The sequence below is a fragment of the Netta rufina genome (assembly GCF_964035555.1).
Source record: "Netta rufina genome assembly, chromosome: 5".
In the NCBI taxonomy this organism is placed as follows: Eukaryota; Metazoa; Chordata; class Aves; order Anseriformes; family Anatidae; genus Netta; species Netta rufina.
The window spans coordinates 27,106,955-27,122,956 of NC_140128.1; the positions used below are offsets into that span (position 1 = coordinate 27,106,955).

The 16,002-nt window shown below is 35.0% G+C and overlaps 1 protein-coding gene across 1 annotated transcript in view; it reads right to left on the reverse strand.

Moving 5' to 3' along the window:
* Nucleotides 1-5,925: 5,925 nt before the first annotated feature.
* FSIP1 (fibrous sheath interacting protein 1) overlaps nucleotides 5,926-16,002 on the reverse strand; it is a gene marked incomplete at both ends in the record, with an annotated part of 79,021 nt that continues 68,944 nt past the window's right edge. Inside the window, one exon of the mRNA XM_084287644.1 lies at nucleotides 5,926-6,501. Within this exon, the coding sequence (XP_084143770.1) occupies nucleotides 5,926-6,501 (576 nt within the window). The remainder of the gene's footprint in view (nucleotides 6,502-16,002) is intronic.

Sequence of the window (16,002 nt, forward strand, 5' to 3'; positions counted from 1 at the left end):
TCAAAGCCCAAAAGTCTGAAGGATAACTTTAAAAATAAGTCTCCTGTGCTCTGCTGTGTTGCATCACTCTCCAAAGACAAGCAGCCACCACATTCCAGTGCAGCTGGCTGCCTGATTAGGGGGGAGACAGGAGAAGGAGTTATTGCAGGGCACAGCTGAGAGACACACTGAGGAAAAAAAAAAAAAATAATAAAAAAATTCTGCTAGGCTCAACTTTCCCTTTACCCTGATATTAGTGACATTTTGGCAAATGATCTTGTCACTGTATTTTATCTCCATTATTCTATACTTCTTATCAGTAAACATGTTTTGCCAAATAATTTTATTTTATACAGATTTTCTTAAAACTAAAAGAAAAAAAAAATTAAAAAGGAGGAGGACTTTAGTTGATATCTCACCTGTAACATCAAGCAAGAAATAAAATCTTTCCAAAGAACATGCTATTTAATGTAATACAATAGAAACCAAGCACAGGTAAATGTTATGTCATAAATTTCTGGCACAATTTGAGTTTGGGTACCTATCCTAAGCACCTTTTTAATAGCAATTTAAGTGCTAGGTCCTTGCAGTCTGCAGTCACCACAGCTGTTGGGGTGGTGACTCCAAGACCTGAAGTGAAATAATAGAGTTCCTCTTGGAATATACAAATCAATATTCATTCAAACTTACGTGCAAAGCATCCCTGAAATGCCAGATGTGAATAAAAAGTTGCATTCATGGCTTCAGGAATACTGAAGTGACGAGGGTGCTAGGAAAAGTTTTTTCATAACAGTGAGATAATTAAGACAACACAATACACCAGAAAAGTAAGAATGAATTATTTCTCTTATATATTGTGGATATTCTACATTTAAACTTGAATCAGGACTTAGTTTTCCTCAAAACTATTCTAGGTCTTTAACAAGATTTTTAAGGACTTCAACACTATTTTTAAGCATGAATTCCATGTGAAAATACATTGGATTTTGGTAAGATTATGGCCCTGTACAGCCTTTATATAGATTATACGGGCACAAAAAATACTATCAAAAAAAGCTTGTCAGTATTGCTTTGATTGTAGTTATGGTATAGAAAAGAAATTTTGACAAAGGCTTGTAATTTTTAAGGAAGATAAGAAATACATTTAGTTAAGTAGATTTGCAAAGCTCCATGAAATCTGCTTACAACAATCCTTCCATGTGGAGCAGCAGGACTATGCAGAATGCTCAGTACCCATGGGCCTGTTATTATTGCTGCAAAACAAGTAAAAATATTAGAAAATAAAATAACAGCACTTGGTTGTCATAATGTAAATGACATTTTTAATTAAAGGAAGTAGGTTAGATTCTGAACTCTTATATCCACACGATCACCACTTCCTCAGGAGTGCACATCCACTCAGATTTGCAACACTGCAAATGTGTTTAAAATCTTGAGCAATATGTGCATTAATTTAAACATTCAGATTAACTCAGGTATGCCATAGTGCAGCCATTGCATAGTTTATGTTGTATCCATAAATCTGTTCTTGCTGATTGTTACTTGGCTAATACAGTATCTCAGAGAGAAATTTTCATTTCAGCATTTCATTCATTTCATTTCATTTCAGTCAAACAAAATCTTATCTATCAGAAAATGTATTGAGCTGTCTTTGCTACAATATCTTCTCTCCCTCCTTCCGCCCCCCAAATACCTTTAAAAGAGAGCTGTTAATAATGTGTTCTTATCCTAACACTGCCGTGCATACAAGGAGAAACTAGCCACCAGCTCACAGTAAGTATAAAATTCAGGAGAAATGGTAGTTAAGGAATAGACAACCAAAAGCTTGCAATGGATTTTTATTATTATCCCAAACACGAACCAGCTGTATTGCCCTCCCCCCAGCTAGCCATTGCTATAAGGTTTCACATTCCAGGCACTGCTGGGCCAAACTTCTGAACTCCTTTGCTTTTATTGACACCAAGCCTCCACAAGGGACTGTGAGCTTTCCTAACTTCATTGCATTTCTTCACTTGGGGATATGTGTGTTTGCCATATGGTTACACTCAGCAGGACCAAGAAACAGATGCAGCTAAGCAGGCTGGTTCTGATACCCTGATCCAGCAGAGGACCTGTGCACATCTCTCCCTTCAGCCAAAGCAGCAGCCCAGTGGACAGCCACTGGGCAGAGAATTGAGGTGATGGGTCCTTCACAACATCAGGGCTCAGCAGTCTGAGCCAGTACAACAAACTGCACTCGGGGAACTGAGGTCCAAAACACTTCCAAAAAACAGTACATTGTATGCAAAGGAAAAAAGAAACTATTATTATATACATTTCAAATCTACTCCGAAAAAGTCTCATCAGCAGAAATGGAACTTCACAAATTTTACTTTATGTTATCAGATGGCCACATACACAAATATATATATTTATTTATTAGATGGAGCACTCTCAGGAAATGTAATGAAGTACAAGAGTTTATATTTTGAAATCAAATAGCAACAGTATAGGATAATAATTTTCTCTTAAGAATAAATGATGTTGTGGAAAAGTTTTCAATGATGACAATTTATTCCCTTCAGAGTGTCTGAAATGATACTGTATCAGCATAACATCACTGATGGAAGTTTAATGACGCTTTTAGAAAAACAGCTGTGTAAAGAAGCACGCGATCACTGTCCTTTCAACTTCCAATCTTCGTATAATCTGTAAAAAAGAAAGAATCATATGCTGAACTGCTGAAAGCACATTATTCATGAGAGGAAGAATCAACAAGCTTGTGATACAACATCTACTTAAAACTTCTTCATATAGCCAAAAACAAACAAAAAAAAAAAAAAAAGAGCTGGAAACAATTACTGATTGGCTTTTAGAAAAGAGAAATAACAACTTTTTCATACCTGTATGTACGTAAATCTGGCCTCTGTTTATCCCAGCAAACATCACCTATATTCACATGTGTATGACCCTGATGCAAATTACTGTCTGTTTCAAGAAGCAGGAATTACTGATTTCTGAAGGCATATACGAGTTCCTTTGGATATATGCTAACATACATATATATACATACATGTATGTATAGAAAACAACGTTAATAATTATGTCTTCCTTAAATATACATACTTCAATATATTACAGTAAATCTCTATCACTGACTACACTATTATAGGGACGGTGAAACTGAAATTGCGCTAACCCAGTTTTACACAATTTTGTTTGCTTACACAGCTTTACATATTTAAACCAGTTGTAGCATGCCAGAAAACCGAACTATTTACAGAAGATTATGCTTATATTTTTAAACATCCTTTAGAACTAAGATCACAACAAAGCTCAACTTTGTAAATCTCTCTTAAAAACACAAATAAACCTGACAGTTCTCATAACTTCATCTGCGGATGTATTTGCCTTAAACTGGACTCCACTAGAATCTCCGTTCATCAACACAATTAGTAGATGTAACCCTGTCTGAACTAATAACAGGTTTCCCTATAAAATACGTTAGGCAACTTTATAAATTTGATAAACATCACAACTTCTCTCTTACGGCCAGGAGTAATTGTTTAAGACAGAGCTCAGTCACCTTTACACGAAACAAATTAATTCTGTGGAAAGGCATCAGGGGTTTTTTTATTTGTTTTTATGCTTCACATTTTCTTATAAGCAGGAAAAAAAAAATAATAAGTATGCACTGTTGTCAATTTCAGTGTTAATTTTGGAAATATGTTTTTAGGGTTTAAGTGAGTATTAGCTGAATATGATAAATCTGATTATAATTTAAACTTATGGATAACTGCAAAATATTTGGCAGTGATAACTATTACAAAGCTGTGGAATGGTTTTTATTTTGTGCTTACTTTTGTTCTGCCCAAAGATTACCATTTTTAAAAATCAGACTAACACAATGACTCAAAACCTGTTGAGATAACAAAATCTATCAAGAATTTCCCTTAGTTTTGTTTTTAAGTCTTCAGTAAAAATGAAAAGATTCAGAAACTTCTGAAAATTCTGAACTTTTTTTTTTTTTTTTTCGAAAAAAAAAAATAATAGGTAAGAAAAATGATTATAAAATCAGGGTGTGTATTGGCCATACAGATTTGAGGCCCGTATGGTTGAACATTACCCAGTCACTACAGAAAGAGATGATCAAAATAGCACATTGCAGTGCTCTGGTACAAGGTATGATTATGACTCAAATACATTTAAACTTTTATGTGGTAAGCATTAACACGTAAAGTCACTTTAAAGACTTCAAATTTCACCATGAGATGTTCCATACAGAAAATTGCTTAACAGCAGTGTGTTTTGCTTATATCTCCTTTCTCTCTTATACAATAAAATTACTTCATATTGACTACGTCTATAGCAACAGGCATAAGTGGTGACCTGCTCACTTCACTACACAGCGGCTAAAGTGCGTGGCATTTTGCTTGAATTAACATACCCCTTCTTAAAATACGCTAATGAAGGGAGACAGTAAGGGAAGCTCTGACTGTACTACATCTATTCAGACTAAATGAAGGAGAACTTTAATTCATGTTAAAACAGCAGGCTCAGCTCAAGTTTTTCTCACTGTTGATTGCTCAAGAAGCAAGACTGATTATGTAGTACGCAGCCACTTTAATCCTGCATCAAATCAAGCTGTCCTTGGCACAGGTGGCTCTCTGTGGTGCTCACCACCACCACCACCACCACCACCACCTGCCACTCCTCTGGATGCTCGAATCTGCATGAAGAGCAAGGCTATAGCATGTGAGGTTAGCTGAAAAGTGACCTATCCCCCAAAACTGCTTTTCTGTAAGTACTGTAATTCTGTTTTCTTTCTGTTGTACTTATGGCCTAAATCTCATTATGTGCAAATAATGGAGAAATATAGCAGATGAGTCTGGAAATTTAAGTTTGTCTGGCAGTGTAAAAACAGTAAAAACAAGTCTCCTTGCTTCCTGAAGGGTGGACTCAAAATAAATAAATAAATAAGTTATTACTATTCCCTTCACTGTAGAAAGGTTAAGTACAAACAAAGAAACATTTGTGATCATAATTAATCAATGATAACACAGATAAGCGGTATTAAGATGTTCTTCTAAACTACCAATGAATAAGAAGAATTTTTTCCCAAATTTCAAGAAAGGTTACCACTATAACAAGGATGTATCCTAACAAACCTAACAAAATCTATTAATTTAAATTACAATTAAACTGTAGCACTTTAATCAGAAACAACTTCATACTATCATTATTTTTATGGAACAAATGGAAGATATAGATGTGATGTACCTGCCTTATATCTGGCTTATTTGAACAGTTTGTTTTCCAGAAAGATAAATGGTCTTAGGCTAAAATCTAAATGTAGATTTACATTACAATATCAGTATATAAATGCATTTAAGCAAAGGAAATAAAAGTAGAGATATATCCAAAATCTTCTTATAACAACATACACGGTCATTTGTGTTTTTTTTTCCTAGTGCAAGTCTTATTCTTTCTTTACTGAATTAAAAAGAGTTTATAGAAATTACACAGCATTTACTCATGTTGGTATTTTCTGTGCAGACAATTGAATTCTATCTTGAATTCTATCTTCTTTATTATTTTTAATACAGCTAAGTCTTGCTTGTTTCTATGCTACAGAATTTACCTTATTAAAAACAGGGATAATAATTGCTCTCCAGAGAACAGTTAACATGACTTTCTACTACCAGAAAGATAATCCATATATGTAGTCAACACTGTTTTCCAGCTGACAGAATTAATTACCATCATTATTATATTTCATAGGAGTTCTAGACTTACAGCTAATTATGTCAGAAGAAAAATGCTAATAAACATTGTTATTTTCTGTCTATTCTTTTTGGCATAGATTTTTATGTTTTATAAAAGTACATCCTTTCTTTACCATAATAGTGTGTATTGGTGCATACCTCTGGTGAGAACCTGCTTGGTTTTTTCATCATAATCAAAAGCCTATTCTAAAGGGTTGTTAAGGGTCTCACCTCCTTTGGTTTGCACTGGTATGCTGAGAATGTCAGCCTCTGTGGATGGCTCATTGTTCATGCTGATGCAGTATAATGGTTCACCCAAGAAAGAAGGTTTCTTCAACCTTTTTGTGTTGAGTGCTCTTGACATAAAGTAACCTTCTTTAATACTCTTATCTCTCATCTTCTGTAAACCTTCTAGGTCATCAGGTTCCTCTGTTTGGGCCAGTGAATCCTTTGATAAGTGACTATCAGCCAATGCTTTGCTGATATAGTAGCCAGGGATTTCACTCTCTGCACTAACATACAAGCTTTTGTCTTCGAGTCCAGCCTTTTCCTGAGCTGTTAACGTCCCTACAATATGGTCTTCAACTAACATTTTGGAAAGAGTAGATGCGGAGTGAAGAGTGGAGTCTTGACTTGTGTAACAAGGGGGACTTAATCCACAAGAAAGAGATTCCTGAGACTTTGGCATGGTAACGTTGCTTATTGTTCTCTGAGGCTGCATACATTCTTCCAGAAGGGTCTTAAGCTGCTCTTCAGAGAGGCCTGTTTTCTCTTCAGTCTGAAAAAAAAAAAAGGGGGGGGGGGAGGACGGACAAGAATTTCTTCTGTCAAAATATAATTAATGAAAAGCAGCACCATAAAACAGTTTGAAATACAAAAGTGCTGGCAGAACTCTTAAATTTATAAATTTATATAAACTTGTTTTTAAATTCCAAACTTAATTTAAATATACATTTATATAATTGCATCATTTATGTAATGTCCACTAGGTTCTAGATAGATAAGGTGCTGAAAGTTAGGAAAAGAAGCCTGATGTCCAAAAGGCCCTGAGAGGCCCTTGATTTTGGTGAGTCTTCCACAAGATACCACTATATTTTGATTATCAAAAAAATTTTTTTTTGTATATTTTGGTTTGTTGTGTATACAGATAGCCACGTGCACTTTGAGATTTAGGTACTGGAAACAAAACAGCACATTGGTAAAAGACTTTCAGCTGTCAGTGGGGTCAAGAATGGTTTTGGACAGCAGCAGCCCATGGAGTTTGTGACGTCTTGACTAAACTATTCCCAGCCTCTCACTGTAGAAATGCAACACAGCCTCACAACCATGTGACACAAAGCACATCAGTTACTCATCTACAGTACCTACCACATCAAGTATGCTCCACAGCATGTGACAGAAGAAAGCTCCATCTCCTGTATTACAGTTTTACTGCTATCTAAGAGCAGTTTTACTGCTATCTTGCTTACAGATGGCTCACAGATGCATTTTGTCAGTAAATTTCTTATTAAGACAGGGGCATGCTCCCATCTTTTTTAGTATGCATATTTCCTATACTTAACACTTCTTACAGCTTGATATTAAAGATAATAACTGATACTATCTGGAAATAGTGAGCAATAGGAAAGGACACTTTGCTTAGAGAGGTTTGCAATGGGGGGTTCTAGCCTTTCAAATCCTTCATGCTTCCTGGTAGTAGACAAGAAAAATACTACTTGACAATTTAAAGCTGATAATGAAAAGTCAAAACATATTTTAGATATCAGTAATACACCTGCCCATGAAATAGGATATATAGAAAATATATTTTCATATTAAAACGTTATAAATAATATGCAACACCTAATGGAAAAATATATTCTCTACATTTAAGACCTTGGTCTGGAATGATATGATATGATCCTGTTTGATGTGTATGACCAGAGGAGATCGCAGCCTAGGTATCACAGAATGTATGGATTATGTCTGAAAACTGCACATCCATTTTCATGAATAGGGAAAGTTTTCAGTCAGGAAGAAAATACTATTTCTTTGTCAAATTTGCTGTAGGTATTAAAAATTACAAGGTAACATGACAAAATGAATAAGAAAGATATTTTGTGTTACTTTCAGTCATCATAGTGATGATTTTGGGTAGACCTGTGCGGTGTCAAGAGTTGGACTTGATGATCCTTAAGGGTCCCTTCCAACTCAGGATATTCTATGATTCTATGATTCTATTGATTACAGTTCAGGCACTGGTTTATGTACCTAAACTGAGTTTTATAGATTTATCCTACCATTTTTTCACCAGTATTTTTCTATACAGATCAATTTAATTCACATTTTGAGCTCACTTACAGAAGATGCAAGAGAAGAAAACTGTTTTGAAGAGAAGTTAAGGGCTTTTAAACAGCAAGAGAAAGCTTCAGACTGTTATTATATGTAGAGAACTCTATTTAAATAAACACGAAATCAGGAAATCATATTGAGATTCAGCTAATGTTGATATCAATGTACTTTTGATAACTAAAATCAAACCACAACCTTAAACAGTGAACACTTACTTAGATACTAGAGAAAAAAAATACGACCTCTTCAAAATCTTTTCTCAGGCTTTTAAATTTAAATCCTGGTCAAGAAAATACTCACTGATGAAAAGTAAGTCGGAGAGGGAAAAACAGTTATTACCAGAATGCACAACAAACCAGAAATAAAATCTACATCAATGGTGAGTATATCATCGAGCAGGATATTATCCTATGTAAACATAACTATTTATATCACAGAAGATGCTCACATCTGGAAACCCACATGGATTCCCAACACGTTTTTGAGTGTGTGGTTCTATACTAACATATTTCATAGCTCTTGGCCAAGACCATTTGGAGTTAATTTTATGTTAATGACAGGGCAATTCACTCACTGCACAAAAGAATTCCGCATCTGGTATGAATGCATAAGTACAAAATGAACATAGTGAAGAATATCATCTTGTTCTGCCTTTCTTTTGTCCTTTTATTCTCCCCAACTCCACCCTATTTATCTGCAATCTTCTTTTGCTTGTCCAAATTTCTCTTTTTTAATTTTCTCTTTTTTAATTTTCTCAATTAGCTCATGCTTTACCTTTATTATTACCTGAGGGCTAGGTGGGGAGATTTAGTGCCTAAGGCCAGTGGGGTGGGAAATGACTATAACAGCTATAGAGTGAAAAAGTTTGGTAATTTTGTAGGCTTGTTTTCCTCCTGAGAAACAAGCTTGCTGCAAAACAGTGTAAAATACTGCTTTATTATTTGTCTCTTCCTCCCTTTGGACTATTTCAGAAGACATGTTTGCAAGTATGTACATATAAGGAAAGTATTTAACATACCTCACAAAAAATATTTTAAAATAATAAAGGCTTACTGTTTGTAATTTTTTCCTGTCAAAGTCACTTCAGGATTAAGAAAAAATGTACAGCAGAAAAGAAGATAGCCCTTAAACAGCCATAAACCACCTACTAATAAACCATCAGCAAGAAATTTATACCTAAATGACAGTAGAAAGGCTGCTGTTGAAACCAGAAAACTGAGTTTAGGGAAGCATGTAATACATTAAGGGGAGAGACCTCACTCCAGAAAAGGCTGTGCATTTGCAAGCAAATGACCATCTTAACACCTGGGACCCCATAATGCAGTAACTGTATTAGGAGGCTGTAAAGTGCACATTTGTACATACCAGAATAAATCCCATCACAGCTCACTTTACTAGTTTAGAGTCACAAGACTTAGCATCAGTAAAGCAGTCTTGGGGAGACACTAAATTCCATTTCTCCCAAGCTTTCACTGACCTCACTGTAAATAATTTACAACTCCTAGACAGAAAACAATACTTAGAGATATTCCTTTTAAACCAGAAGGACGTAAGTTTAATGTCATTCAAAATGCAGAAACAATCCACTAGACAAGGGAAAATGAGCTCTTACATCTGGTTCCCATTAGAAATTGGAAACCTTTTAATTGTTCTGGCTAATTTTTAATAGGACACTGAGTCCTACTCATTTCCTAAGCTTTTTACTGTTAATGATCCAAAAAATGAACTCCTAGCTAGGCGTTTAGGAGCCTGCTAATCACCTTTACTGTTATGTGTGGCTGTTTTTTCACACACTCGTGGCCATTCCCTGACTGAAGATCTCTTGTTCTTCACTGAATTCCTCACTGACATGGGTCTTACTGCATGGGGTAGGAATGCAAACTGGTAGATAGCTGTAGACAGACCTGCTGTGACTACAGGCTTGCAAGTTCAAAGCTTTAGGATTGTTTTCCACATCTGTACATTAACGGAGAAAAACTAATGGTGAAAAGCCTTATCAGATTTTAGCATGAGGAGAAAGCAAATACTTTAGGATTGTTTCTAACTACAGTAAATAATCATAAAATGACACGCAACAAATGAAGTACTAGAAAAGCAGGAGTATTTAAGGACTCGTAGCTGGCATTTGTCTATATTTTGTTGCTTGATCTGAAAGTATTACAAGCTACAATTATGATATCTTATTTGCTTGAAACGATTTACTTTGATATTTTTTATTGAAATGTAGGACTGCAAATGTCAATTCTAAAGTAACTGCTCTCTCCTGATCAGAAGACCCCATTTTGAGTATACACTGGTCTAACAAGACGATGTTTAGATTTTTGACAGAGCGGCACAGGAATTTTTTAGACAGTATAGTTAGTTCCAGACTACTTAATAGTTTATCAAATGGCTTTCTCTGTTCTGCTTTCAAAAGGCCATCCTTGCCTTGTGTCTCCCACTACTCAACTCAATGTTCACCATCAATCCTAAGGCAATCTTTCCTCCAGGCTTACTTCTGAATGTACTGAGACAAACTGTAACTACATCAGGTCATAAAAACGCTTATAACTCAATGAAGGAGCTTCTGGAGAGGACAATAATGTGCGCTGATTTGATGGTGTTCAAAATCAAGGCTGGAAGCTGAATAATGGATTCAGAAATTAGGATCTCCTTGTGCTGCAATCATGATTCACTTGTTTGCTTCTCATTCAGGTGGGTTTGAAGACTTCTGTACACTCTCAAAAAAGACACAAATCTTTAAGAGTGAATGGGATTCCTGAACTATATGAGAAAATCTCCTGCTTATGCTCTTTTCCTCCACGTGCTATCTTTCCTTCTGTTAGTTACATTTTCCTTTCTCTTATTTTTTTCTGTGTTCTACTTGTGTAATGGCAGAATGGAAAGGTCTGGTAGTCCATTTTATCTAGGTGCTGCTGCTAAAAGCCAGGAAACAGAACAGAAGGACCTAGGCAAGAAAATAGGGACAGGAACACCAGGAAAAAAAAAAAAAAAAAAAAAAAAAGAGTAGAGAGAAGATTCACAAGCCATCAGATCCACATCATGATAACCATTATAAGGTGCATGGGAACAGATAAATTCTCTGTGGGGAAAAAAATAAAAAAATAAAAAAGCATAAAAATTTTAGAAGAAAAAAAAAATAATTTCATTACTCATTTAAAAAAAATTTTCCTCTTTCTGTAACAAAGAGAAATCTTAACAGAAACCAGAAGGGGAGATGAGTTTATATAGTTTTGCTTTTCATTAGTGTAGCAATAGACACCAATGAAAGTAGCTGAAAATTTTGAAAGAGAGATGGTAATTGTAGTTGTTAATTTCTTTTTTATTTTTAACAGCCTACAGGGTGTACATGTTAAAAAAAAAAAAAAAAAGACAAGTTCTTGCAGGCAAAACTAATTTAAACACGCATATTTTAGTCATTACAAAGAGCCATATTACTCTTTTTTATTTTATCTTTCTTAAAAATACCCAGTCAATTGCTTGTGGCTTAAACATGAAAATAATCTATGCCACACCCTGCAGGCTTTAGAAGGAGAACACAACTGGCTGCCACAGGTAACTAAAGTAGAAAAAAAAGGAAGTTAAAATACTTTTTACAAAAAAAAAAAAACACTCATTTAATAGCATATATTGCAATAACTAAGCAATATTGCAGTTATACGATTTGTGAGGTATTACACTAGGATATAATGAAGAGATTTTGGCCACTGTAAGAGTGAATTTCAGCTTGGACGCATCTGGAAATAATTTTAAAATTTTGAAAGGTCCAAACAGTTATTTTGAATTGTTATAATATCCAAGTTGTACTTTTTACCCTTCATTTTCTGAAACTTACTTTCAATTTTAGATTCATTTCTCTGTAGCTTTTGATCTACAGGTTGTATAGCATTTTCACACATGGGCACCAAAATCTAATTTGTACATTCTCTCCAAATATTAAGGAGGCAATGTCAGAAAACAAAATTTGAAAACATCACATGTATTAAGTTCCTAAGATTCCTGTCAGTAATCTATTTGTTAATCAAAACTAAGTATTTGAAGTGATTAAAATTTCGTACTTATCACAATTGCCTGCATATATGCATTTGAGGAAGACTGTTACTCTGAATCTCCACTTTTATTAGCTGAACCAAACGGCATTTGTAAACTTTAGACCCCAAACAGTATTGAGGAGACTGGATTCAAACCTAGATGCTTAAAATATCAATTATAGCTCCTGAAAATCTGTATTTCCGTTGATATGTTGGCTTTTTCTTTCATTTTAGGAGCTATTATGCATGAAAAAATTATTTCTTATAAAAGAAAGATAAGTGAGTTTTGATTTACAAAACAAACAAATGTTTTAGTACCCAATTAATTGAGAAATTGTAGGTTTTGCACAACAAAGCAAGAAATTGACAAAGTAATAGCAAAGGAAATTCTCAATATATTGTATATGATATCTAAAGACAAAAGCAAGTGAAGAGTAATAGACATTACTTTTAATTGTACTTTAAATTAAAGAACTTTAAAGGCCAAGTGCCAGGTCCTGCACCTGGGGCGCAATAACCCCAAGCAGAGCTACAGGCTGGGAGAGGATTGGTTGGAAAGCTGCCTGGCGGAGAAGGACCTGGGAGTGATGGTGGATAGTCGGCTGAATATGAGCCAGCAGTGTGCTCAGGTGGCCAAGAAGGCCAACGGCATCCTGGCTTGTATCAGGAACAGCGTGACCAGCAGGGCTAGGGAGGTGATCGTCCCCCTGTACTCAGCTCTGGTGAGGCCGCACCTCGAGTACTGTGTTCAGTTTTGGGCCCCTCGCTACAAGAAGGACATCGAGGTGCTTGAGCGGGTGCAGAGAAGGGCGACAAAGCTGGTGAGGGGCCTGGAGAACAAGTCCTACGAGGAGCGGCTGAGGGAGCTGGGCTTGTTCAGCCTGGAGAAGAGGAGGCTCAGGGGCGACCTTATCGCTCTCTATAGGTACTTCAAGGGAGGCTGTAGCAAGGTGGGGGTTGGTCTGTTCTCCCACGTGCCTGGTGACAGGACGAGGGGGAATGGGCTTAAGTTGCGCCAGGGGAGTTTTAGGTTGGATGTTTGGAAGAACTTATTTAATGAAAGGGTTGTGAGGCATTGGAATGGGCTGCCCAGGGAAGTGGTAGAGTCACCATCCCTGGCAGTCTTTAAAAGATGTTTAGATGTAAAGCTTAGTGATATGGTTTAGTGGAGGACTGTTAGTGCTAGGTCAGAGGTTGGACTCGATGATCTTGAGGTCTCTTCCAACCTAGAAATTCTGTGTGATTCTGTGAACTTTTTCCTATTTAACTAACCTTTCTCTAAAATGTGTGTGAAACTATGACTAAATCTGGTTAGGTCTAACCTTCCTAAAACACAAACTATTATACCTTAAATAAAAAGTTAGTTTCAAACAAAAAAATTTTTGCTGTCCAAGATATAAGAGGGATTAATCAGTGACTAGGAAGTGTTACTACCTAAGCAATTGAGTCTGCTGAATGAAATGAATTAATAAACCAAAGTATGATGGCTATAGTCTCTTTCAGAGGTGTTGAGAGATATTTTATGAATTTGAATATACTTTGTTTTGTTTGGCTCAGTACACTTTCATTTGAATTTGAGAAACCAAACAGAAGCTGGAAGAGTAAGCAACTAGTTTTGATCTTTTGATGATGAATAAAAACAAATGCAAAAAGAGATCTAGTATTCTAAAATCTTGGAGGCTCTGGAAGCAACTGAATTAGACCACTAACTGCAGATAATACTTCCTTTTAACTAGTAGTTTTAAACAATATATATTATATATTTTTAAACACCTGTGTTTATATATATATATACATGTATATATATGTTGAAACATATAAAACATTTTCAGCATCTTAATAAAATCTGGTTTTGTGCAAAAGAAATACTAAAAAGTCATTGCATTCTCCTCTTTAACTACTGGCACCTCTTACTCTAAACTTTAATATCTGTATTTAATTGTACAGTATGTTGGATTATTGTATATATCATATAATAAAAGAAAGTCATTAGCTATGTTTCAGTAATTTTCAAACACTGCTGTCTTGCTACTGAATTATACTTCAGTTTCATAGGTTGCAGAGCACAAATTTCTAGTAAGCAGGAATATGCAAACAAAGGAATTTTGTACACTACATTTCATGGAACAAAAGCTAAGAAGAAAATTGTAAGTAAACATATTAAAATGTGTAATTAAACATGCATACAGTATTTTCTTGACAAGGTCAAAGACGTACTGAATGTACCAGGCACTTTTCATTGAAAATCAACAAATCCTAGTAGCTACTAAACAGTAACAATCAACCACTCCTTATGAACATATCTAAAAAGTTGAAGAATGACAATAGCTGCATAAGTCGTGACTAAAAAAAAAATATTGTTTTAATACTAAACTATGATAAAAGTCTCTGATTTAAATCACTTTGAATTCAAAATTCATCTATTCCAAAGGCTGTCAACAGATGTTTTGAAAGAATTCAGTTCTTCTAACTTCAGATTAGTTCAACATTTAGCTCATCTAATCTACTGCATTTGTAGATGAAAAATAAATAAATAAATAAATAAAAGCATTGTACTACCAATGAGTCACGGCATATTATTCTCTCTCATTTCTAAAATCTTCCTCAACCAGTGGATAGCTCCCTGTTTGTAGAACACTTCATACACTTTCATAAGCTTTCAAGTATTCTTAGGTAGAATGCAAATTCTTTTAACTTGGGCACACAGAACATATGTACAAAAATGTAAGACATTCCTGAACTGGTATTTACAATCTATTATGCTGAATAAGACTTTCATTTTCTAGCGTCAACTGAAGAAGCGATTTCTGCAACCTAGGTTATTTATCATTCACAGTTTCCTAAACATCTCATTTCATGTTTTTAATTGTTTGTTATTAAGCATTTAACAGATTTCATTCCACAGAACTAACTTCCCCAAATGTTATTAAGTTGTGGCTTTAATTTGCAGCAAAGCCAATAGAGTAGACAAAAATGCCTTGATGTGGTTGCAGCTGCTTTCTGTTACAAAAAAACATTTATTTTTCCTTTTTTTCTCATGTTGGCTTTTATTTTTCCCCAAGAAATGATAGATACAATGCAGCATAATGTCTACCACTGTCTTATTATATCAGTATTAAAACTCTCCATGTTGAGATTTTAAGAATACTTACAGATCTTAATACTTATAATTTATTAGGGGAAAATATAAATAGGAATAAAACTGAGGATACAGAGATTTATTTCTTGATAACACAGAACATTTGATTGCAAATGCTAAAAACAACAGAAGTAACAAAATCCATCCAATACGAAGGAAAACAGGGAAGCCATAAACACATCGTCTAGAGGACCAACGTAATTAGGTGCACTTCAGTCTCACTAAAAACAAGAAGTACTGGCCCAAGGAGCAGTAAGTCATGAATATTCAGCAAAAGCAAATAATAATAATAATAATACACAAATATTCTTGGAGTTCAGAGCATATTTCCTGATATTCTTTAGGGATATTTTTAAGAGAATCTTTAAGTGGCCCCATGTATCAATAGCACTTCTGAATGCTGACTCCTTCTATGTAACATATACACGTATACTGTGAACCTGAACAGTGCTATATATTTTGGAGATGGAAATATTTGCTCCCAGTAGTAGAAGTATATATGAAGTTCTGCTGTACATGGAATAACAAGATACAGAAACCAGCAGAGTTTTCTAGCGAAGTAAGACAGCATGCATTCAATTACCTAATAGAGTTAAGGAAAAAAATACAGTTTCTTTTAACGTGGTTTTCTTACTAAGCTTTGGACTCTGGCTTATCTTGTATTGTCTTGTTGTAGTTCATTCCACAAGATCAGTAGAAGAGTGTGTACGGTATTGCAAATATGAAAACCTACTTCACTATTTAGTGCCTAAGAAGGAGAAATAGGGTTTCCATTTAG